The sequence below is a fragment of the Cibotium barometz genome, chromosome 16, assembly GCF_041138505.1.
Source record: "Cibotium barometz isolate CiBa-2024 chromosome 16, ASM4113850v1, whole genome shotgun sequence".
Lineage (NCBI taxonomy): Eukaryota > Viridiplantae > Streptophyta > Polypodiopsida > Cyatheales > Cibotiaceae > Cibotium > Cibotium barometz.
In genome coordinates this window covers 39,896,892-39,923,324 of record NC_141061.1, presented here as the reverse complement: position 1 = coordinate 39,923,324, position 26,433 = coordinate 39,896,892, and the positions used below count along the sequence as shown (strand labels likewise).

The following is a 26,433-nucleotide window of genomic DNA, read 5'->3' as shown; positions in this document are numbered from 1 at the left end:
CTTAGTGCTTTGCTATATGCCATTGTCACCCATCCCCTTCTAAAGTATCTTGATCATCTGACACATACAGGGCAGATGAAAGGGCTCACAATCCCTGGGGCATCATCCTTTTTGGCTCAAGCATATGCTGATGATTCCTTTTTCATGCCACAGAATTCACCCCAGGAAGTACATATGCTAATGACCACGCTTTCATTGTTTGGCTTGGCAGCTGGTCTGAATATTAATTTTGACAAATCTAAATTACTTCCTCTCAAACAATGTGATTGGCATTCTCTCCTTTGGCCTGGGCAAGTAGTGAATTCAAAAGATGCAGTCAGGCATTTGGGATATCCAATAGGATGGCATATTACTAGGAAGCAGCAGCTCAAATGGGTCTTACAAAGACTGCAACATAAATTGGATTTCTGGAAGATATCTACCTGGCCGCTTCATGTCAGGCTCAGAATAGTGCAGTCTATTGTAATGTCATATGTGCAATTTTATTTGCCATTGTTACATTGGTCCTCTCGGGATATTTCAGCCTTTATGTCACAAGCCATGGAAATACTCTGGAGAACAAAAGCGGCAGTGAAAGCATTAAGACTGATGAAGATGGAATTGTTGTGCTCCCCAAGGATGCATGGTGGTCTAAATATTCTAAATGTGCGGTATCATGTCCTTGCAAGGAAAATCACTATGCTGCATACTTTTCTCCGCCAACAACAGCCATGGACATGTATGCTTGCATCTATGTGTGTTAATATGAGGACTTCTGCTTATGGCCAATGGACTACTGATCCCTGGGAGGTTGTCATTGGGAGATTTGCAGGAAAGATACCAGGCTGCCCTTTCTCTACTGCTTTGATTTTGGACTGGAAACAGCTACTTTCAAAAGTTAAATGGGCTCCTAATAATTGCTCGGGGACAAATTCCATGAGACAGGAAAGTATTCATTGGAGTGCCATCTTTGACACTCCACTTGCCTTACAGGAACCGATCCGAGCATACAACCTCTCTAAATTGGGAATTCGGTATATACAAGATGTGGTGGATGATCAGGGATATGTTTTATCTTTTCCCCAGGCTATGGCTTCCTATCCTTTGGGAATGCATCACAGGACCATATGGAAGAAAATTGCTGATTTATTATTTCCTTTTCTACCAGTTCCTCCTATGGCTCCTATGGATCGGCTTATGGATTGGCAGCTGCTTTCCTCCACTACAGGCACTCATCCTGTTCCTCTCCCCGCTCTAACCTCCATTAAAGCCTATCATTTACTTCAGCCTGCTCCATGGATCCAGCAATATGGCAATTCTTTATGGCATATAAGGAAACCCCTTTCATGGTGGAGGAAGAATATTCGAATGATATGGAAAAGTAAAATGCCTTTGAAACAAAGACTTTTCCTCTGGAGATGTTTGACAGGTACATTGTCAGTGGGGGTTACACTTGCAAGACGCCATATTGCATCATCCACCTGTCTAAGATGTATGGCTCTTTCAGAGACAATTCCTCATTTGCTTTGGCATTGTCCTTGTTCTAGGATCCTCCTCAGGCGTATTTCTGATTATCTTTGCCTTCGCTTCCCAACTCATAGATTTGGGAAACACTTCTGGCTCTTTGGCAGACATCTCAGAACTTTGTCCCAATACTCACTTTTTCTATTTTGGGTGAGATATTGGGCCCTATGGACCATATGGAGTGAACACAATTTTGCATATTTGGGAAGGCACAATCTCCAATCATATGAATCTTTCCGAGCCTCATTGCGACAGTCTGTATATGCTGCTTGCCTTGAGGGTGACATGGATGCATCTTGTATTCAGCTTTTCTTCGAGTGCTTTTGATCTTTGGATATTCTCCACTCTGGAGAATATGATTATGTAAACTTTATGAAAATATAACAATTACTGGTTTTACTAAAAAAAGTATGTGATAGTACTGCTATGTCAGTTTTTTAGAATAGAAAAGAGATTACTATCTAAGAGGGTACTGTTTTGTATAAATTTCATGCTGTGAGACAGGGATTGCTATTTAACAGAAGACCACAAGTGTCTCAGACCGTTTTAGTAAATTTTAAAGTGCAACTAACATCAGCATTGGCACGTAGTATACTGCATTTGAAAAGGTACCTAGTAGAAACAAAAAGAGAACCTAGCTGTCTTAGGAAAATGGTAATTGTAAAGTTTTTATGTTAACCTGAAATTTTATCGCATGCAACAGTGTTGTCAAGACATTGTGAATCATGTTGGATTTTAACTTTGATTAACCTTTGATGGCAGGAGCAAGTCAAGTATCTGAGAGTGACGACCTTTTTATTCTTATGGCACCACAAAATGCTGTAGGAAATTGTATTATTGATGTAAGTGACTCTTTGCACATGTCTATATTCTATTTGATTAATTTATCTGATTTGTACTCTCTCTCCCCTTGCGGCAGCTAGTCTTTTACTCTCGGCAGCTAGTCTATTACTTTTTTCATGTGTTTACTCATGGATCACACGTTAGAGCTCCTAGGATGATTACCACTTCAGCCATATACTGTTGTACTCACTGTCACTTTTGTACTCCCCCATATTCATGTATTCATGTATCCATGTACTCATGTACCCCATTTTGACTAGTAGCATTAGCTTCCCACTCTCCCTAGTTGCTCCTTCCGGATGCTCCCTACTGATGTATTGTAGGGCTAGATACTTACCTTCAGTTCTTTCTTTTCTTCTCCAGACAGTGTATCAGATGTCACATGGTTGTAACTTTGGTCTCATAGGTCACTTTGGCCTTTTGAAGACGTTAATATAACATTTCATTTCATTTCATTTCTCTCTCTCTCTCTCTCTCTCTCTCATCTCCAAGCAGTTCACCCCGGAGGAGCTTGTCTTCATGCTCCAGTGACCTATGAGGGATTTCATCCACTGAGGGCCCCTCTATACCCTCACACATTCATGAGCTTCATGCGCCCAGAGATGTCTCTGAGTGGACACTTTCGTCCCCTCTTAGTAGCTTCCCAGGTTTCCCAGGTTTCCCATGTTTCCCATGTTACTCTTGATCTCTAGATCTATAGATCTCTAGATCTTTTCTCACTTTTTCCTGTTACACACCAGTGACATTTGTACTTCATCTAATTAGATTATTGTAACTTTTGGTCTCATAGGTCATTTTAGCCTTTCAAAGACGTTAATACAGATTTCATTTTCTCTCTTTTTTTTTTTTCGTACATCAGCCACATGGCTCACACAGAACCTATGGCCCCAAACAAAACCCCCACAAAAGATCCTCTAAAGGATCATGACCATGCAAACCTCTACACTAATAAGAAAGCCTCCTAGCCAAATAAGCATCCCAGATAAAAGCATCAAAGATGAGCCAGCCGAGCCGCCGTAGACCATAACGAAATAACATCTGCATCCAGTAGCTGAGCTGAGAGAAGAGAAGAAAACTGCCAAAGCAGCAAACCGCGGATACGTAGAATGTGCCCATGTATTCCACACAAGGAATCAAAAATGAACCCATTCCGTGTATTCCAAATATGCCAAAGTCCTGTCCATCTAAGGAAATGGAATATCACAAGGTGACTGTCCGAAGTAATGACTTGAGGACAAATCCCAAATATCCACTGATGAGCCGAAACAGTAGACCTCTCTACTGCCTCCCAAACGCGAGAGACAAAAGACCAAATCTGACGGGCCACTGGACAACTCATGAACAGATGCATAACTGTTTCAGTGCATGTCGTGCAGAAGAAGCAAGAGGCCAATGTAATTTTACGACGGCTGAGCTGATCCCGTGTAGGTAACCCTCCCACCAACATCCTCCAAATGAAAACCTTACCTTGGTAAGGGAGTTTAGACTGCCAACCACGCATCAGAGTTTTCTGCCACCATGATTTAGACTTGTGCAATCCCCACACCTTATTGGCCTTGGCTGAAACCCAATCTTTCTCTGATACAAGCTTATGGTAGACCTGGTTAGCTGAGAGTGATATCAAGTCACCAGATTTACATAGTGCCCAATCAAGCCAAGGTTGATCTGCAGATGGCCGAGGCAATGGAGTAAAAGGCTCAACTGCATGCATGATGTCAACCCATAGTGGCTGAAATGTCCGAGGAACCCTAAAGTGCCGCCAAATACGACGAAACGAATATGGCCTGTCGCACGACCAGGTATCACAGCATCTCGGATTCTAACCAAGCCTAGCCTGACCATGCGGTTGAGTCGTATCCGTGAAGCATCTCTGTCTGGCCAAACAATGACACGCGACTCCACAAATGTTTCGAACTGCAAAGAGTTCAAAAGTAGTCTTTCATGACCAGGATCCCACCGAGCCAATAGTAGAACTTCATGCCAAGAAAGGAGAATATGCGATAAAATGTGTGATGAGCGAATACGGACAGGATGAGCCGCATTCACAATGTCCCACCATGAAGCCTGCACACGTGTCCGCCCATGTGACAATCCCTCCAACTCAATCAAGTCACGAGCCATGAATACCCAAGGCTGCTCCTGCAAACACATATCCTGAAAAAGCGCCCACCTACGTGCCACCATATGCAAGCGGACATCCAGTAAAGCAGCCCCACCCATTCTTTTGGGCGTCGTAATGTGATTCCAAGCTATCCATGTTTGACCCATAATATTTCCTTGTCTCTTCCACAGCATAAACCGAATGGGAGCAACAAACGGATGAGAGATTTGTGCGTCCAAGGTAGCAAAGGCAAAAAATAGGAAATCATGCTAAGCATAATAACCCGAGCTACCTTAACCCTCACATGCATAGGTCACTCTTGAGCTTTCCAATACACAAATTTATCGGAGATCCGAGCAGAAATCCAAGCAAGAAGCGCTTGGGGGTCCACATCCACACCCACCGGATATCCAAGATGAAGAACAATGTCTCCTGTATGCACCACACGGCCTTGCCACCCTAATGCCTCAAATTCCGTGCATACAATGAGGGCTGATTTTGTTGAATTTATTTTCAGCCCAGAAGCCAATGCAAAATTATTCCAAGCTTCCATTGCTCGATCTATATTGGCCTTTTCGGCCCTGAGAAACATAAAAGTGTCATCTGCAAGGGCTTGAGCAACCAATTGCTTGCCATGAGGGAGATGCAAACCAACCACTTCACCATGCGATGCCATAGCATCTAGGCGAGATAACATAGGATGAGTGGTGTCAGGCTTTTTCTGTAAAGCTGTTTTGAGTCAGTGTACATATGGTGTGGATGGTGTGCAATAAAACTTTGCCCTGAATGCCCTGGCAAATGTACAGCCTGAATGATTTGGTTGAAGGTCGTTTTATGCACGTGTTTTTTTGTTGGGAGAAAATGCTGAAAATCTAGAGCTTTATAGCAATTGTGTGGTGTGCCGGTGGTTGCTAAAAGCAGAGCACCGAGACTGGGAATTTGATGGCTTGGTAGTTCTGAAGTTGATGATTATGGTTGTGAGCAACCCTAGCATTGTATTGGAGTGTTGTATGCACCATATACTTAGGTGAAACTAGTAGTAAGTGGTGTGGTGGCCGTTAGTGTGGTTTGGGGAAAGAAGTTTTAAAAAAATATATGAAAATAAGTGGCCAGCTTGAAGAGATACGTGGAGGCAAAAGAGGGCTGCCAGCTTGCTTCGAGAAGGTGGTGGAGAGCTGGAGGGCGAGAGAAAAACGGTCGTGGCCGCTGGGAGAATAAAAGAGGAGTCGTCGCCTTCGCAAGAGAGACACTGGCTGCAGAGAGCAGAAGGGCTTGCGGGTTGCTATGGAAGCTGGACCTGGCTGGCGCAGACAAGGAGACCTTCTGAGGCGTGGCTACAAAGCTGCAGACGAGGAGAGAGGGGACGCCGTGTGCAGAGTGGGGGAGTGGAAGACAACAGAGGAGTGGCCGCCTGGTAGTGGAAGGGGGTAGAGCAGACGTAGATGAAGTGTGTTGAGGCCTGGCAGGTGATTGCACGCACGCTCTCCCTTAGGCGCTGCGGACATAAAAGGTAACCGACCTGTGTGTTGTGAGGCGGGCAAGAGAGAGGTGGAGAGCCGGCGGTGGCTATTGGGTTAGCTGCAGGCGCTTGGAGCAAGTATGTAGGTGGCCGCTGTGTAGGTGACCCAAGAAGGGCTGATGGGAAGCTCTGATGAGTGGAGGATTTCCTGGGTGTGCAGGCTAACCGGGTAGAGGGAAGCGCTTGCTGCAGTGAAGGCCGCCTGGCAGTCAAGAGCAGCTGGCGGTGAGTATATAAAAGCCAGGGGTCGACCAGAGGGGCTCTAGAGTGCAGAGGAGAGCTGGTCGCAAGGTGAGTGTGTCGCCTGGAGGATGGTAAGTGCCGAGAAGAGACGGAGGGTGATTCGGGGAAGCAGCAAGTGAAGAGTGGCCAGAAAAAAAAGAAAGAGTCGGGGTTGTCTCGTGGAAAAGGAGAAAAACGCCTGGTGTGTGAGGCGCTGAAAAAAGAAAAAGACACCAGGGAAAGCATGGCGCTGGAAGAAATGGTCAAATCCGAAAGCTTGTGAGAAGGGAGCCGTGGGTGAAATGCCTTACTGAAGTGTTGCAGATATTAGAGGCACTACAGCTATTACAAACGAAAGGAAGAGACACAAGCCGCCTGGTACAGAGGGAACCGACTTCCTGGGGAGCTGGCGACTTCAAAAAAAAGAGCTGCAGAGACGAAGAGAGCAGGTGAAGTGAGGAACAGGCTGGATAATAGCAAAGGCGGAGAAGCGGCCCAAGGATTAACAGTCGTGTAGGAGGCTGCATGGGGTGCCGCCTCAGAGGTGACTAGTATTGGTGCAGCTCGCTGGCTTTCTATTGGGAGAGGGCTGTTTGTTCGAGGCCTCTGGTGTGAGACCAAGAGAAGATGTGGACAGTGTGTGTGTGAGCTATGAGAGGGAGTGTGTGATGTGTTATTAACGAAAGTGGTGGCAGTTGTGAACTTGTCTTTGTGTGATTGCTCGTCTGCTGATGGATCAGGCTGGAGCTCGACAAGTTTCTATCACTATTTTCTGTGTTTGTGTTTGAAAAATTGTAAGTTTCCCTTTGTACTCCGCTGATTGAATTGCAGATTAAACAATAGAGGTGTCTTGCTTTCTGTTTTGAGCCTGTGGTGTATGATGTGGTGGATGGATGAGGGTAAAGAAGTAGGGATATGAGAATAGGTCTGGTCTGTGACTGATTTTCCTTCCAGCTAGAGAAGCTGGTGGTGCCCCTTGTGCTTGTGAGTGTTCTGAAGGTGGTGAGTCGGCGAGCTATAGTGGCCTTCTTGTGTTTCTGAGCTACCTCACATCTTTCTGGTGCCCCCACTGAGGAGTGGCTCTGTTATTTCCTTCAGTTATCAGGGTGTGTGCCCTAGGTGTTGAGAGTTTCAGAGAAGGTGCTTTCTTGGGATCTGAGGTGAAGTTTGGGGGGTGAAAATGATGTCTTATCCAGAGTTTTATGGTAGCCCTAATGAGGATGTGGCAGACTTTTTGGAAAGGATGGAGGTTGCATGCATCAGCAACCATATTAATGAGTCGGTACAGGTGTTGCGGCTTCTGAGCATCTGTTTGAAAGGGGATGCAAGGACCTGGTACAGGACTTATGAAGAATCATTGAGGGCTGCTGTTCCACATCTTGATATGACTGAAAATGGATTAAAGACAGCACTCAGCAACAGGTTCAAGAAGGTGGAAGACCCCGACAAGGTTTGGCATGAGGTGCAAGCTCTGACACAAGGTGAGTTTGAATCATTAGATGATTATATGAAGAAATTTTCTTTGCTTTGGGAAACTCTATGCAGGGCTTTAGGGGAAGACCAGGTGCCGCCTGATATGATGAAAAAGAATAAGTTTTTAGCCGGGCTTAAGAGGAGTATTCGCTGGAAAGTGGAATTGAAGAAGCCCAGGTCTTTTGAGGATGCGGTAGAAATTGCTAAGTCAAAAGACTGGAAGCTGCAACGAATGAATCAGCTGGGGATGATTCCAGTTGTAGCACAGCCAGAGATTCGTAGAGTGGAGGCTACACCCATGAGTGCAGTGATCGAGAGGATGAAGCCCACTGAAGCCCAAGCTATGCAGATGGTGCCTCAAGCTAGTGCAGGTTCTGATGAGGGATTGCGGCAGGATATGAAACAGATGGTTGATCTTCTGAAGAATTTGAGTTTAAATTTAATGGGAAGTACAGGTGATGGACGTGGTAGAGGCCGTGGCCACAATCATGAGGGGGGAGATGGACAAACAGGGTATGGACGTGGTCGCGGTAGGGGCCGTCGTTTCATCCCTACATGCTGGAACTGTGGTGAGCTTGGTCATCTGAGTACAGATTGTGATAAGCCTCAGCGTATGGGTGGTGATATGTACCCACTACCTTCACAGTTACCTGATAGGTCAAAAGATTATGGTATTGATATCAGGGATCAAGCAGGCCCCAGTGGAATCACAGCTGAGGAGAAGGGGAAGGCAAAGGTTATGAATGTTGTCACACTGGAGAATGTTCAAGTGAGAGAAGAAGGGGATGTGATGCCTGTTGGCAAGCGCACCACAGATGAAAGAGAAGGAAAAGGGGTGGCTGGACCCAGCCGTAAGAAGGGAAAGCAGCAGGTAGGAGAAGATGTGAAAGCTAAAAGGAAACGGAAGCCTCGTAGAAGGTTCCAGGTGTCAGACTTCCCACTGGGGGATGGGCAAACCAGCTATGACTTGAAATCTGATTTGGTGAACAGGAAGGCAAACATCACCTTTGGGCAGCTGGTGGAGATGGTGCCAAAATTGAGAAGACAATGGAAGAGACTGGTGAATCCAATGGAAAAGGAGTCAGAGAAGAGGTCAGTCAAGGTACTATCTTTAGAGGAGCTTCCAGATATTTGCCCTATTGTGGAGGTGTGGAGTAAGGGTAGAAACCTTGGTGAGGCCTATATAGATGGAGGGGCTCAAATCTGTGTGATTACCCAGTCATGTGTGGAGCAGTCAGGCTTGAGGGTGTCTGGGGTTTCTGGGTTTCGAATCAGGATGGCTAATCATCAAAAGGTAAAATGTCTTGGTATGATAAAGGAATTGGAAATTGAAGCTTTTAATGTCAAAGCTACTGTAGATTTCCATGTGATGCCTGCGGGTCTGGGTGCTTTTCCAATCATCCTTGGACGACCCTGGTTGCGAGTGGTGGGTGCAGTACAAGACTGGAGGTATGGGACCATTTCTTTGCATAATAAGCAGGGTAATAAAAAATCTTTTGAGATGCATAGTAGGAGATCTTTAAACGATGTGTGGGAGAGGCCACAGGATTCAAGTGAAGAGGAAACTACCACCACCACTTCTGAATCAGAGACAGATTCATCGACCACTGCTTCTAGTGGAGAAAGGGCAGATGTGGCTTTTCTTTTATCAGAGCAACAAAGTAATGAAGATAAAGAAGTGCATGAAGTGGGTGCTGAGGGAGAAGATACTATGGGGTCATATGAAGTAATCGAGGAATTACTGCAGCCAAAGATAGAAGTGAAGAAGAAGCAGGAGCTGATTGAAGGAATGCTGAGTCCGGATCTCTCAAGTGGAGAAAAGGTTAGATATGTTAATATGCTTTCTCATTTTCTAGAATTGTTCATCACTTCTTATAGAGAGATTCGAGGATTTAAAGGGTCAGACCTGAGGATTGAATTGAAGGAGGGTGTAAAAGCAGTTAGGCAGAAGCTTCGCAGGATGGGACGAGAACAAATGCAGGCCCTGAGAGAGGAAGTTGATAAGCTGTTGAGTGCAGGTTTCATTACACCAGTGGATACAGCTGAGTGGGTAAGTCCTACGGTGGTGAGTCCAAAGAAAGATGGCAGGTGGCGTATATGTGTGGATTTCAAGCCTTTGAATGCTGCTACGAAGAAGGATTCTTACCCCCTACCCTTTTTGGATGAAATCTTGGATACTGTAGCTGGATATGAAAGGTATAGTGTTTGTGATGGATATTCAGGTTATTTCCAGTTAAAGATTGCAGAAGAAGATCAGTGCAAGACGACTTTCATTACACCGTGGGGATGTTTCTGCTACAAAGTTCTTCCTTTTGGATTGATGAATGGACCAGCCTACTATCAAAGAAGGGCAAATTGGGTATTATCTCCTTTTTTGAATAAGTTTGTGAAGGATTTTATTGATGATTTTTGTATATACAGCTCCAGGCAAGAACATTGTGATAAGCTGGCTACAGTCTTTCAGCGTTATGATGAGTGTGGTGGTCAATTAAATCCAAAAAAGTGCTTTTTAGCTCAACCAAGGGTGAAGCTTTTGGGCCATATTATATCAGAGAATGGTATTGATCCAGATCCTGATAAAGTCAAGTCTCTTCTTCTTCTTCCTACACCAAAGAATACAAGGCAACTGGCCACTTTTGTGCAAAAGGTGAAGTATATGGCTCGATTCATTTCTTTATCTTCACAGTTGTTATATCCTTTGCAGCAAGCAGCAATGCATGATCCTTTGCATTGGACGGAGGAGTGTGAAGTGGCTTTCCAGAAAGTGAAAGAGGTGTTGGGAGCTATTCCTACAATGCAGGCACCTAATTTGGAACAGGTATTTTATGTTAATCTTTCAGTAGGTGAGGATGCAATTGGAGCCATGCTATTGCAGAAAGGGAAAGAATCACATTATATGCAACCAGTCTACTGTGCTAGCAGAGTAAAACTTGCCAGAGAGAGGTTGCTATCAGAGGTGGAACTTGTTATGGTCAGTGTACTTTATGCATGCAGGCGGTTCCGCCATTACTTATTGCCTCGCCCCTTTGTGTTTTTGACAAGCTACACTTTTTTGCCTCAGTTGATAAATGGTACAAATTTATCTAAGGCAATGATGAAGTGGGTGATTGAGTTGCAGGAATTTACTTTCTCATTCTTGGTGGAAGAGAGTACCAGGGCTACTTTAGCCGATCTACTGACATATAAGGAGAGTCCTCTTCTTATAAAGGAGGAAACCATCAAGAAGCCAGTTGAGGATGCGGCTGAGTTGGTGAATGCACACTTATTATATTTTGATGGTTCTTACAGGAAAAGCCATGATGCAGCCTCAGGGGGTTTGGTGCTTTATGATCCACAGGGTTGCCTGGTTTTTAAAAAGGGTGTTAAAGTGGATGCACATAGCAACAATGAAGCGGAGTATCTGACTCTGGAAGTTGGATTGCAAATATGCTTGAAGCATGGTGTACACAGGATTCGCATTCGAGGAGATGCATTGCTGGTGGTAAAACAGGTATTGGGAGTTTGGAAGTCAAAGAATTTGTTACTCAAAGAAATGTGTTTCAAGATTAAGGGTCTACTGAAGGGATTTGAAGCTTGGAGCCTGAAGCATGTGGATCGAGGCCATAATGAGGAGGCTCATGAAGCAGCCCAGGGAATGATTGGTGAAGTATTTGTTCTTAAAGCTCATGCATCATTTTATTGTGGCAGGGAGAACTTACAGGATATGGAAAAGTTTTTGTTAACCGGGATGATTCCCAATGGTATTGACAGATCAAAAAAATATGGTTTCATCAGGAAAGCTACAAGGTATGTGATGATTGGTGATGCTTTGTATTTGAAAGGAATTGATTTGATAATGCGACGAGTACCTTGGAAGGAAGAAATCTACAAAATTCTCAAGGAAAACCATGAAGGAGCATGCGGTGGACATTTTGCATCAAAGATTACCTTGCATAAGGTGTTACAGGAAGGTTATGTGTGGCCAAGTGTGCATAAGGATATCAATCATTGGTGCAGGTCATGCAAACAATGCCAAGCTCACAGTAAACGGATTTTAAAGCCTGAGATGAGGAAGACAATTCTTGCTTATGATGTTTTTGAAAAATGGGGAATTGATGCTGTGGGACCATTACCTATTACCAGCCGAGGGAAGTGTTATATCTTAACTGCAGTTGATTACCTTTCTAGATGGGCGGAAGCAAAGGCAGTTAAACAAATTACTGCTAAGGAGGTAGCAAAATTTGTATATCAAGATATCTGTTGTAAATTTGGTGTGCCATTGGAATTGCTTTCTGATCAGGGTCCAGGATTCAGAGCAGAGCTTATGGATTATTTGTGTACAAAAATGAAGATCAGCCGCAGCTTTACTACACCTTACTATCCACAGTGTAATGGCCTGAATGAGCGGTTCAATGGTGAATTGATCAAGATTTTATCTAAAGTGACAGAGCAACAAGGGAAGATTTGGGATCTGGAGTTGCCTGCTGCCTTGTGGGCATACCGAACAGCCATTAAAACTGGTACGGGTTTCACTCCATTTTGTCTTGTTTTTGGAAAAGAAGCCTTATTGCCTATTGAGGTGGAGATACCAGCTATTAAAATGTTGGGAAAGCTTTTGGAAAAACCTGAAGATGCCTTTAAAGAGCGGCTGTTATATTTACAAGAAGCACAGCTGAACAGAGATAATGCTTTGAAGCATTATGAAGATATGCAGGCAAGGACGCTGGAGAAGTTCAACAAGAAGATTAAAAGCAAAGGAATTATGAAGAATGATCTGGTGTTACGCTATAATAGCAGACTGGATAATGCCTTTCATAAAAAGTTTCAAATTAAGTGGGAAGGACCTTTCTTGGTGATGCAAGGATTTACAAATGGCACTTATCAATTGGCAGATTTAGATGGGACTTTACATGCTTCCAGGGTAAATGGATACAGGCTGAAGAAGTATTATGCACGTCTGATGGTAATTGTGCAGGATGCAGTGTCTAAAGATGTTATTCCAGATGAAGGGCAGTTTTTGGATATGGATTTAAGTCTGGAAATGCTTTTTGCTGCTGATCATGAATGATTCAGCAGGCTGGGGGTTGGGCAAAGTATGTCAGGCTTTTTCTGTAAAGCTGTTTTGAGTCAGTGTACATATGGTGTGGATGGTGTGCAATAAAACTTTGCCCTGAATGCCCTGGCAAATGTACAGCCTGAATGATTTGGTTGAAGGTCGTTTTATGCACGTGTTTTTTTGTTGGGAGAAAATGCTGAAAATCTAGAGCTTTATAGCAATTGTGTGGTGTGCCGGTGGTTGCTAAAAGCAGAGCACCGAGACTGGGAATTTGATGGCTTGGTAGTTCTGAAGTTGATGATTATGGTTGTGAGCAACCCTAGCATTGTATTGGAGTGTTGTATGCACCATATACTTAGGTGAAACTAGTAGTAAGTGGTGTGGTGGCCGTTAGTGTGGTTTGGGGAAAGAAGTTTTAAAAAAATATATGAAAATAAGTGGCCAGCTTGAAGAGATACGTGGAGGCAAAAGAGGGCTGCCAGCTTGCTTCGAGAAGGTGGTGGAGAGCTGGAGGGCGAGAGAAAAACGGTCGTGGCCGCTGGGAGAATAAAAGAGGAGTCGTCGCCTTCGCAAGAGAGACACTGGCTGCAGAGAGCAGAAGGGCTTGCGGGTTGCTATGGAAGCTGGACCTGGCTGGCGCAGACAAGGAGACCTTCTGAGGCGTGGCTACAAAGCTGCAGACGAGGAGAGAGGGGACGCCGTGTGCAGAGTGGGGGAGTGGAAGACAACAGAGGAGTGGCCTCCTGGTAGTGGAAGGGGGTAGAGCAGACGTAGATGAAGTGTGTTGAGGCCTAGCAGGTGATTGCACGCACGCTCTCCCTTAGGCGCTGCGGACATAAAAGGTAACCGACCTGTGTGTTGTGAGGCGGGCAAGAGAGAGGTGGAGAGCCGGCGGTGGCTATTGGGTTAGCTGCAGGCGCTTGGAGCAAGTATGTAGGTGGCCGCTGTGTAGGTGACCCAAGAAGGGCTGATGGGAAGCTCTGATGAGTGGAGGATTTCCTGGGTGTGCAGGCTAACCGGGTAGAGGGAAGCGCTTGCTGCAGTGAAGGCCGCCTGGCAGTCAAGAGCAGCTGGCGGTGAGTATATAAAAGCCAGGGGTCGACCAGAGGGGCTCTAGAGTGCAGAGGAGAGCTGGTCGCAAGGTGAGTGTGTCGCCTGGAGGATGGTAAGTGCCGAGAAGAGACGGAGGGTGATTCGGGGAAGCAGCAAGTGAAGAGTGGCCAGAAAAAAAAGAAAGAGTCGAGGTTGTCTCGTGGAAAAGGAGAAAAACGCCTGGTGTGTGAGGCGCTGAAAAAAGAAAAAGACACCAGGGAAAGCATGGCGCTGGAAGAAATGGTCAAATCCGAAAGCTTGTGAGAAGGGAGCCGTGGGTGAAATGCCTTACTGAAGTGTTGCAGATATTAGAGGCACTACAGCTATTACAAACGAAAGGAAGAGACACAAGCCGCCTGGTACAGAGGGAACCGACTTCCTGGGGAGCTGGCGACTTCAAAAAAAAGAGCTGCAGAGACGAAGAGAGCAGGTGAAGTGAGGAACAGGCTGGATAATAGCAAAGGCGGAGAAGCGGCCCAAGGATTAACAGTCGTGTAGGAGGCTGCATGGGGTGCCGCCTCAGAGGTGACTAGTATTGGTGCAGCTCGCTGGCTTTCTATTGGGAGAGGGCTGTTTGTTCGAGGCCTCTGGTGTGAGACCAAGAGAAGATGTGGACAGTGTGTGTGAGCTATGAGAGGGAGTGTGTGATGTGTTATTAACGAAAGTGGTGGCAGTTGTGAACTTGTCTTTGTGTGATTGCTCGTCTGCTGATGGATCAGGCTGGAGCTCGACAAGTTTCTATCACTATTTTCTGTGTTTGTGTTTGAAAAATTGTAAGTTTCCCTCTGTACTCCGCTGATTGAATTGCAGATTAAACAATAGAGGTGTCTTGCTTTCTGTTTTGAGCCTGTGGTGTATGATGTGGTGGATGGATGAGGGTAAAGAAGTAGGGATATGAGAATAGGTCTGGTCTGTGACTGATTTTCCTTCCAGCTAGAGAAGCTGGTGGTGCCCCTTGTGCTTGTGAGTGTTCTGAAGGTGGTGAGTCGGCGAGCTATAGTGGCCTTCTTGTGTTTCTGAGCTACCTCACAAGTGGCAATGGCAAAGAAAAGAGGGCTAAGAGGACAGCCCTGCCGGAGAGAACGGGTGAGAGAAATACCATCCGAAAGTCCTCCATTGAGCATAATCCGCGTGATAGAGCCAGAGCCAAGTAAATGCACCAAATTAGCCATTTTGGGACCAAAGCCCATGGCTGTCATTAACTGAGAAAGGAAAGACCAGCTGACATGATCAAAAGCTTTTTCGAGATCCAGCTGCACCATCACAATCTCTTGCTTCTTTGCCTTGGCATAATCCACTCCAATTTGAACATTAAGAATATTATGCAAAATATTCCTGCCATGCACAAATGCGTATTGATATGGATGAACAAGAGTAGGAAGCACCTTCTGCAAGCGATTGGCAAAAATCTTTGTAAAGATTTTATACATAATACCCATAAGTGAGATTGGGCGCCATTGAGCCAAAGAAGTAGGCGAAGGGACTTTGGGCAACAAACGAAGTATGCCCAACTTCCAATCGGCAGGCATATATCCCTCATCCCAAACCCTTTGACAAATAAGCGTCAAAGGCTCTGCAAGCTGATTAGCATATTTTCGGAAAAACTCATTTGTCAAACCATCCCAACCAAGGCTCTTTCCCATGGGAAGTTTGGAGAGAACAGCTTCCACTTCCCCTTGAGTAACAGGAGCATCAAGTTGAAGCGCCACATCAGGGTCAACTTGATATCGTACTTCAGCAAACAATGACTTCCTTCTTGCAGCCAGGACAGCCGGTGAGACATCCTCTCGAGGGGCAAGCAAATCTTCATAAAACCGGATGCAATGCTGAATAACCTCAGAAGGTTGAGTAACAAGGTTGCCTTTGGCATCCATCAGCCTAACAATATTCTCACGCATATGTTTTTGATGCAGCTTATCATAGAAGCAATGAGATTGACAGTTAGCATCCCGCAAAGCATCAAGACGTGCAAGTAGTTTAAAGCGAACATATTGTGCTTCCTGCACCCTAGATAGCTCCTTTTTCAGCCATTCTATGGCATCCACAACTTCAGCATCCATAGAGTCAGTAAACATGAACGCCTGCAAGCCCTTTAAAAGCGACTCAAGAAGAGCCACATGCTGTTTTTGTATAGAGGCATTAGCAAGACCATAATGCCACGCTAATTTCCGAGTGTTGGTAAGGAACACGGGCCAAGCATGATAATCAGCCATGGACACTCTTGTGGAGGAATGTCGTATCAACTGAGGCATATAAACATCAAAAACTTCATGCTCCAAAAAAGTGTGATTTAAGCGCAAAGGCAAGCGTCCCAACAAGCCTTTATATGCATCCACACAGGATGATAGACCATTTCAAACACAAGCGGCCAATGATCTGACAAAACCTGTTGTTGCTGATCAACCATCATAGTAATAACCTCTGGCAAAAAGAGATCTTGATGTAAAATATACATCCTATCCAATCTAGCATAAGTGCCCCGAAACTGTTGTGAGGCATAAGTGTAACCCCTTTCATCTGAATGCAACCAAGACCACATGTCTTGTTTTAGCGACCTTGCTGCAAAAGCTTCCCACGCCTTTCTCTCTGGGCCATCCATTACAGAATGAGGCGACGTGGCTTGCTCCCTAGAGACACACATATTAAAGTCTCCCATCACAAAGCCAGGATGAGAGATTGAAAGAGCACACAAGTCATTCCACAGCAAACGGCGTGCACGAGCATTATTTGGAGCATACACCCCTAACAACCATAAAGGCGTATCATCCCAAACAATCTGTATCACTAGAAATCTTCCATGACCATCTTGAATCACAACAGAAGGCTGAAACTGCGAACGGATAGCAAACATAACACCTGACTGCGAAGCAGGATGTCCGTTGTAGAAAACATGAAACCCCTTATATACATAGGCTTTGCCAGCCAACTTATGCTGCTTATGTTCAACTGCACACAAAACATCCCTGTACCCTGAGAAAGTTGGCCTCCCGGCCTTTCAATCCTGGTCTGTGTTGCTGGGCACCTGAACCCAAAGGGCGACGAGCATATGTATGTAAGGGCCCCTGATGAGTACGCAAAGGCCCCCGCCAAACAGCATCTGAGAAATCCCCCCGCGGGGCAACAAATCGTGTCTTTTTACCATGTACTTCCACCCATGGCTGCTCAACCTCATTTTGAACATCCACATGTACATCCATGTGTTGGGCATCATGTGAAGGAGCATCATGCTCATCTTCCACGGGCAATTGCCCATCAACGATATCCTTGGTAGCAACAACTTGTTCTTTCTTAAGACATTCGGAGACAAAGTGGCCTATCTCACCACATTTGAAACAGTGGCCAGCAAATGTATCCCACCTCAATTCATACATTAAAGGTTGCAGCCCAGCCATATTGACACGCAAATGTGTCGGCCTAGGTCTCCTAGTATTCCACAACATGCATAGACGATTTCGGTTTCTAGATGTCATTCGAGGCACCACCAAGACACCACCGATACCTCGCATGAGACCTGGTAAAACACGCCAAAACATTGGTGGGAATTGTTTCACTTCAACCCAAACTGGGCAAGCCTGGCGCAACATATCTTGGTACTCTGCCATAGGCTTCCACCACGGAACCACATGAACCAACTGCCCATCCAAAAAAAGTGGCACCTGCTCCAAGACTGCCCTACGGGCTTCCGAAGTGCGAAAAAGTATTTCATAAAAGCCTCTCGGACCATCATAAATCTCCTCAAGTGCCTCGGGCGACACCAAGCGGCCCAACCATGCTCTAAGACGAGGCAAGAACGGAATACGCCCAGTAAAGAAGAAGATAGCAGCACGATGATGAAAATCTGCTAGCTGTTGTAGCAACAAAGGAGTCTCCATGCATACATCAGCCACACCACTATTATCTACTGCAGCCATTTGCACGCTATTTGCCTTCACAGATTCTTGCAGAAGCTCACCAGTGATCTGCAGTAAACGTGCAAACTCCGGAGAAGGTACCTGAGAACTTTCCTCTGCATTCTCTCCAACATTCACCGGAGTATAGCTTGCATCAACATCAAGCCTTTGACGTTTTTGTTGCTCCGAGGCATCTGAAGCATAACCCACATCCTTCTCGATCATCTCCTCAATAAGATCCATGTTAAGGCTATTGGTAGCCATGCCACCAACAGTAGCAGCCGGGTCATCCAAATCCATGTACAAAAGCAAAGAAAACTCGTTCTCTCAAACCCAAATTCAGCACCTGCTGCAGTGCTGGCCGGAAACTCTTCTGTACCTGCAGTACCTGCTGAAACCCTATTGTACCTGCAATATTGGCTGGAAACTCTTCTGTACCACCTGCTAGAAACCCTACTGTACCTACAATACCGGCAGCTGGAAACTCTTCTGTACCTGCAGTACTTGCGGAAACTATTGTACCTGGAAGAACCCCTACTGTACTGCAGCACCTACTGGAAACCCTATTGGACCTGCAGTACTTGCTAGAAACCCTAGTGTACCTGCTGTATTTACAGTAATACCTCTTGTTGTAAGCAGCTCCACTGATAACGAAAGGCGGTGTGTTGTCTTCTCTGCAAGGATGTCGATCACACTGCCACGTCCAGGTATCGCGCCAACACAGTCACCAGCGTAACAAGAGGCGTGTTTACAAATTCGACTTCTCTACCCATCTCTCTCTCTCTCTCTCTCTCTCTCTCTCTCTCTCTCACACACACACACACACACACACAAGCCCTGAGGTAGAGCAGAAGCAGAAGCTCGACTATGAACAAGAACTGGCGACGACCAGCAAGTGGGAAGGACCAACAGGAGGGCGGAGGCGGCGGGGCAACGGCAGAACTCCTCCACGCTCAATCTCGACTCTTATCATTTTTCATTTTCTCTCTCTCTCTCTCTCTCTCTCTCTCTCTCTCTCTCTCACCATCCCCCCGTCCTATTGGTGCGGATCACACGTACCTCTTGCTGTCAAACTGGTGAGCTCCACACCAGCACCCACACAGCCCACACAGGCATCGCATTACCACTTTCTACTTCACCCATGACTTGGCAGAAATATATGAGCATCATGTATATGACAGGCTACTCCAGATGGATCCCCTGTCACCTCTAGACATACTCACCACTCAGTTGTCATCTCTACTACATACGGCCGCCACCCGCAGCTTCCCCCATCATGCACACATTGCACACACAGATAGATCTGGGAGCATGCCCCAAAATCGGTGGTATGATGATGAGTGCATAGAGCTATATAGACACCTCCATGCCCAGAGAGCACTGGGGACCATTACACAGAGATAGGCGAGCCGACAGATAAGGACCCTCACACGCCGAAAGAGGCGTGCATATGAGGAGGCACAGTACTGGGATATATACCACCTACTCATGAGCAAAGATACAGCCACTGCATGGTGCAGGATGAGAGAGCCTCGCCCTCGTACCCTGATTGAGGATCCACACACATGGCACACATGCAAAGAGCCTTTACCATATCCCTCAACAACCGCCCATCTCACAGCCACCACAGGAGCCCCGCCCTACCACCTCTACTTTCTTTACAGCCTCGATGGTAGAGAGAGCTATCCGCCGGTTACAGCATGGGAGATCGGCTGACCACACAGGTATACAAAGTGAGCATCTTATTTATGCAAACTGACATACTGGCACCCTTTGTTGCTCACCTCTTTAATAGGGCACCCTTTGTTGCTCACCTCTTTAATAGGGCACTAGTGGAGGGCCTACCAGCTGAGTGGACTATGCACACCATCGTGCCTCTCCACAAAGCGGGAGACATGCTAGACCCCAGTAACTACAGGACTATCATGATTGGTCATACATTGGCCAAACTTTATGGCGCTGTGCTCGAGGCAAAGTTGAGCTCATATGCAGAGGAGGAGGGACTGTGAGCACCAGGGCAGGCTGGATTTCGACGAGCTTTCTCCACTATTCACCATATATTCACTCTGAGATGTCTGATTGATCAGGCTAAGGCACGGGAGAGGAGATTATACTGCTGCTTTGTGGATTTCCGCAAAGCATTTGACACGGTGCCACGAGAGAGACTCTTCCAGCGCCTTCAGTCATTGGGGATCCCATCAGAGATGGTTTGGAGCATCTATGCTTTATATGAGCAGGTCCTCGGGCGCATACGATGCCCCGGAGGGCTATCTGATGTTATTGCTAGCACCATAGGTGTGAAGCAAGGATGCCCACTCTCTCCTACACTATTTGGGCTATACATTGATGAGGTGGCTGACTTCATTGTTCACGGTGGTGGGGATGGGGTAAACATCTCAGGTACCACAGTCCACATTATGTTAGATGCATATGATATTATTTTGGTCTCTAAGTCGCGGATGGGACTACAGCATCATCTCCATGCACTCGATGACTTCTGCACACAAGGGGAATTACAGTGAACCTTGGGAGGAAAACCAAGGCCATGATTTTCCACACCTCAAGGCCGGTTCGACGATAGGCCATCTTCACACTAGCAGGAGGACAGGTAGAGGTGGTAGACTCATATGTGTACTTGGGGATCACATTTGCGACTCTGCCAGGAAGATTTACTATGGCACAGGTAGCCAAGGATAGACTCACACGAGGGTATGCAGCTCTGGCCATGCCAGAGAGACAGTGTCACCAGGCAATCTTCCAGGAGCCCCGCACAAAGGGGTGATTGTTTGACACACTAGTCACCCCTGCTTTGATGTATGTTGCAGCAGTATGGGGACCTGAGCTTGCCACCTCCCAATGGTCTTAGATAGAGAGGCCTCATATTCTCATGGTCTTATGGATGATCCGTAGCAAACCCTCCGTCCCACATGACATTGTCCGGGCGGAGTTTGTTGCACCTCTTATGCTAGTAGAGGCCCTCTTCAAGACGATCTGCTTCATACAGAGGATCACAAATATGCCATTAGATCGACTCTCACATAGAGCTTCTGAGGCATCCAGGTAGCTCGCAGAGAGTGGAGATAGGAGATCATGGTATTCACAGATGATACAGTGGCTCACTCAGCATGGTCTCAACATAGATCACCTAGTATGATATACATGCACCACACATCCAGCTCTCTCACAGTGAGAGGAACAGAGTCCTTCGGCAGGATTTATGGCAGTGATACACTCAAGAGACTTGCAGTGATGTATGCTGCAGCAGTATGGGCACCTGGGCTCGCCACCTCCACATGGTCTCAAATAGAGAGGCCTCAAATTCTCATGCTCTCACGGATGATCCGCAACAAACCCTCCGTCCCACATGACATTGTCCGGACGGAGTTTGCTGCACCTCCTATGCTAGTAGAGGCTCTCTTCCAGACGATCAGGTCTCCGAGTATCCCACAACATGCATAGACGATTTCGGTTTCTAGATGTCCATTCGAGGCACCACCAAGACATCACCGATACCTCACATGAGACCTGGTAAAACACGCCAAAACATTGGTGGGAATTGTTTCACTTCAACCCAAACTGGGCAAGCCTGGCGCAACATATCTTGGTACTTTGCCATAGGCTTCCACCACGGAACCACATGAACCAACTGCCCATCCAAAAAGAGTGGCACCTGCTCCAAGACTGCCCTACGGGCTTCCGAAGTGCGAAAAAGTATTTCATAAAAGCCTCTCGGACCATCATAAATCTCCTCAAGTGCCTCGGGCGACACCAAGCGGCCCAACCATGCTCTAAGACGAGGCAAGAACGGAATACGCCCAGTAAAGAAGAAGATAGCAGCACGATGATGAAAATCTGCTAGCTGTTGTAGCAACAAAGGAGTTTCCATGCATACATCAGCCACACCACCATTATCTACTGCAGCCATTTGCACGCTATTTGCCTTCACAGATTCTTGCAGAAGCTCACCAGTGATCTGCAGTACACGTGCAAACTCCGGAGAAGGTACCTGAGAACTTTCCTCTGCATTCTCTCCAACATTCACCGGAGTGTAGCTTGCATCAACATCAAGCCTTTGACGTTTTTGTTGCTCCGAGGCATCTGAAGCATAACCCACATCCTTCTTGATCATCTCCTCAATAAGATCCATGTTAAGGCTATCGGCAGCCATGCCACCAACAGCAACAACCGGGTCATCCAAATCCATGTACAAAAGCAAAGAAAACCCGTTCTCTCAAACCCTAATTCAGCACCTGAAAACCCTAATTCAGCAGCTGCAAACCCTAAATCAGTAGCTGCAAACCCTAAATCAGCACCTTCATAGATCGATCCGCGTTTTGGTCTCTCTCTCTCTCTCTCTCTCTCTCTCTCTCTCTCTCTCTCGCAGAGCCTTAGCCCACCATCTGTGGACCGTGCACTGAGCTCTCAGCCTCTCTCTCCTTCAAGTCTCTCTCTCTCTCTCTCTTTCTCTCTCTCTCTCTCTCTCTTTCTCTCTCTCTCTCTCTCTCTCTCTCTCCCTCTCCCTCTCCCTCTCCCTCTCAGTTGAGCTGCCCACTAAATATTATGCATTGGTACGTATTTTTATGTATTTTTACCAATGGTACGTATTTTTACGTACCTTAAAATTTTTTTCCGTACCAAACAACGTACAGTACGTACGGATCTGTACAGTACATAACGTTTGGTGCCACCTTGGACCCTCGTGTACGGAGCTCCAATTTGGGGGCCCAGCATACATCACAGATCTCAGAGAGGGACAAATGAGAGATGGAGGCAAATGGAGAGACCACTGATTATGATGATTGCCCGCATGATTCGGAGCAAATCATCAGTACCACATGAGATTGTTCGCGCTGAGCTGGGTGCCACACCCAATAGTAACCGAGGTCCTATTACAAGCAGTTACCTTTTTACAGCGGCTATGGGAGCTCCCTCAGCAGAGGTACTCCCGATTGGCATTGACCTCATCCATACAGTTGGCAGAGGATGGAGATACTCATTGCTGGTACGCTCACATGAGATCATGGTTTGACCTACATGGTTTGCGGATAGAGGCACTACCACCCTTTCAGTACAGTCTGGATTTTCCATTTTTGGATCTCACCCGCTTAGAGCAAAGCGGATTGAGACAGGGCGATATGTGCATCAGATCTTGGATGACCGCATTTGTCAGCTATGCTACCAGGAGGCAGAGACAGAGGAGCACTATACTTGCCGATGTACAATCTATTATGAGATCCGAGGGAGATATCACTACCTCTTCCGAGAGGGTTTTGGGCCGTTACGCAAGGTCGTGGAGTTTGAGGATCAGAGATGCTTGGGATTGTTCCTACTTGAGCTCAGGAGACATAGAGAGAGCCTCTTGGCAGACAGGAGACCGAGCCATGATGTACCTAGACAAAGGACCCTGACAGATTTCTTCGGCACCAGCACTAGCAACCCAGCCCACACACCTCTCGATACCTCCTCCATTGGGCCATTAGGGCACCGACCACGCTCCCAGGGAGTCACCACCACTGATAGAGCAGTCATCTTATGTCGTGCTCGTCGGCCACGCCCACCAGGATCCCGACCACGGCATCCTCACCATCGCCAGATCAGAGCCATTATTGCTCGGCAACGGAGGCGCCTACCTCACTTCTACCACCTCTCCATTCTAGACAACCCCATGGCGGAGATATTTGATCTAAGGAGAGGGCAACACTTCAACTGATCAGCATACATGGATCTACCTGATATACATTTTCCAGTATTTTCTACTCATGAGTATCATCTCGGAGTCTTACAATTCTGTTCTTATAACTATAAGACAATCAATTTATTGTACTTTTAGTCTCATTTAGTTGTTCTCTTTGATGAGACACCAACTTCAGATGTACTCTCAGTTTTGGTCTCATAGGCCATTATGGCCTCTTAGAGACGTAAATATTTCATTTCATTTCATTTCTCTCTCTCTCTCTCTCTCTCTCTCTCTCTCTCTACCGACTATGCCACTCAGAGGTTGAGACGGAGGAGCATTACATATGCCGCTGCCCAGTATACTGTGAGATCCGCGGGAGGTTTCACTGTCTATTTCGTGAGGGATTCGGACTACTCTATAGGATCATTGACTTCCAGGCATTGACTTCCAAGACCAGCGTTGCCTGGGCCTCTTCCTGCTTGAGCTCCGCAGACACAAGGACACCTTGTTGAGACAAAGGCCCTAGCCACCCCGCCCCCTCCCTCGGCAGCCAACCAGCACGAGTTTCTTCGGGACCCAGGAGGTGGAGGACACTGACATAGTGGATCTTGTGGACCCTCCATGAGCTGCTTTGGACCTACCTCGCTCGAGAGGAGTTACCTCTGACCCAGCCTTTGCACTCCAGCGTGCTCGACGCCCTCGATCCCCCTATCGGCCCCACGATCACCTCATCAGCTCCAGATCGAGGACATGCTCCACTGCCATCGAGCTACCTTTCCACGTGACATAGCTGAGGGAGACCTCTCGGCCAAACTCGTCAGTCCCGTGCTTGACATTTTGGAGAGTGGTATACCATCTACTTGGAGCTGATGGTTCTCCCATGTTTTTATGTTCTTAGTATTCCATGATGAGTTTCCATGGACAGTTTTGTATCACCCTAGTGAGATAGCTATATTTATGTTTTCTTTCGGTTTTATTTTCCATTCCATGATGAGATATGCCATGGACATTATTGTATCACTTTGGTCTCATAGGCCCATTGGGTCTTTAGTAGATGCTTAATATCTCTCTCTCTCTCTCTCTCACCCGCTCAGAGCAAAACCGCGTGATCAGGATGGGTATCATCCGAGTGGACAGAGAGAGGACATGGACTAGCCCCCTTGAGCCCTTGGGCAAGAAAATGGCTCATTACAAGAGCCATTTTCTACACACCTCACCGGATGATTTTATCACCTGCCCGGCGTACATGGATGTACACCTATCACATGGGATACGTTGTGCCATTGGACAGATCCGGACCTCATCACATGAGCTGCGGATTGAGACAGGGAGAATTGCATGAGATCGTGGATGACCGCATTTGTCAGCTACATAGTCACAAGGGACGGGGGACGGTGACGGGGGACGGGGACGGGGACGGGACGGGGGACGGCCATAAGTAGGGAACGGGGACGGGGGAGGGAACGGCACTCAAAAAATAATTTTTTTTAAAAATTTTCTACTCTGCACTTATTCTACTTTGGAAGCACATCAAAATGAGCACAAGTTTACACTAAAATGCTAAGATTTTGAGTCAAAGATAATAATTAAGTAGATATCTGATACAAAATGAGTCATGACTCAAGAGTCAGGACTCAGGAGCCTTAAGGAGGCAAAATGAAAATACAAGGACGGACTCAAATGAGTCAATGACAAAAAAGTGCTGAAGACTGGAGGCTAGAGGCTAGAGCTAAGTAGTAAGGCCCATGAATCATGATCCATGAATGATCATCCACGTGAAGTGCTCGCCTCATGGTCACGGGTAGCTTGTGCGGCTGCCAAAGAAGCATCAAGCTCATCCTCAGTCTCATCCTCACTGGCATGCTGCTCCTGCACCTCATCCTCCCGTTGCTCTTCTTGTTGACTCATCTCCCACTCGGTGAAGGAATCTGCCTTCTTGGTCATGCTCTTGCAAAGCATTCGCAAGTTCGCGCTGACGAAGACAAGGTCATTGGCACGCTCTACCCCGAGTCGGTTCCTCTTCCTAGAGGCAATGTGGCTGTAGGTACTCCAAAGTTGCTCCAAGCAAGAGGAGCTGACGGCCTGGCTAAGTATGCGGATGGCAAGCTGCTGCAGCTCCGGTCCATCTGAACCAAAGTCCTCCCACCATAGAGCAGCACCAACTTTGGAGCGGTCAACCTGTGCATCATGACAGCCATAGGAGCCATGAAACGACCTGTACATCGAAAGCTGGTCCCTGATCTTGCGCCTAACCGATGCATCAGGCACAAGACGATCCAAGATGATCCTCCATCCAGCGCTCACCTCCCGGTCGCTCTCCTGCTTGTTGCCTTGGAATTCTGGGTCCACCACATAAGCTGCTGCATGCAATGGAGAGTAGTAGGAATTCCACCTTCCTAGACACAAGGCATGGATCTCCTCGTATCTGTCTTCGTCAGGCACGAAGTCTTTCAACTTCTCTATCATGCGATCCATGGCCTCGTAGACCTTGCCTATGCATGGCTGCATAGCGTCTACAATCCTCAACAGGTGGACTATGGGCCTCACCATAGCATCTGTGGTCTTCACACGCTCCCACCAAGAGGCGTCATCCGCCCGTAGCCTACACTCTTGGCCAGTGTTTGTATGGGACTCTTGCATGGCGACAAACTCGTCGCTAAGGAAAAGCCCCCTCAAAGCACCACTACAATCCTTCAACCGGCCCAACATGAGAAAGTTGTAGGCGAACCGGGTGTCGGAATATTTGAGAAGAGAGAGACAGGACCTCTTGTTGAACTCATGCCGAAGTCTTTGGTGGTTGAGGACAAAGGAGACCATGGTGTTGGCCTCCTCAATGAGCGGGCTGATCCATGGTAATGCCCCGATGTCCTTGAGGAGGTTGTTTAGGCAATGAGCCATACAAAAGGACACCGTGACATGTCCATACATACCTTGGAGAATAGCTCCCGCCGCCCTATTGGAAGGCTCCCCATCCGCAACAAAGCCGACTACATGCTCGGGGCCAACGATCTCCATGGTGGTAGCCCACTCCGCCGCAAGCACATCCGCGCTCTTCCCAGTGCCGGATGCATCATGAGA

The 26,433-nt window shown here is 46.8% G+C and overlaps 1 protein-coding gene across 2 annotated transcripts in view; it reads left to right on the top strand.

Moving 5' to 3' along the window:
* Nucleotides 1-26,433, top strand: part of LOC147630642 (adenylate kinase family protein) — a 140,407-nt gene that overhangs the window by 95,261 nt on the left and 18,713 nt on the right. For both annotated transcript variants that reach the window (XM_086810572.1, XM_086810571.1), the window contains exon 13: nt 2,266-2,345. In XM_086810572.1, the coding sequence (XP_086666698.1) occupies nt 2,266-2,345 (80 nt within the window). The remainder of the gene's footprint in view (nt 1-2,265; nt 2,346-26,433) is intronic.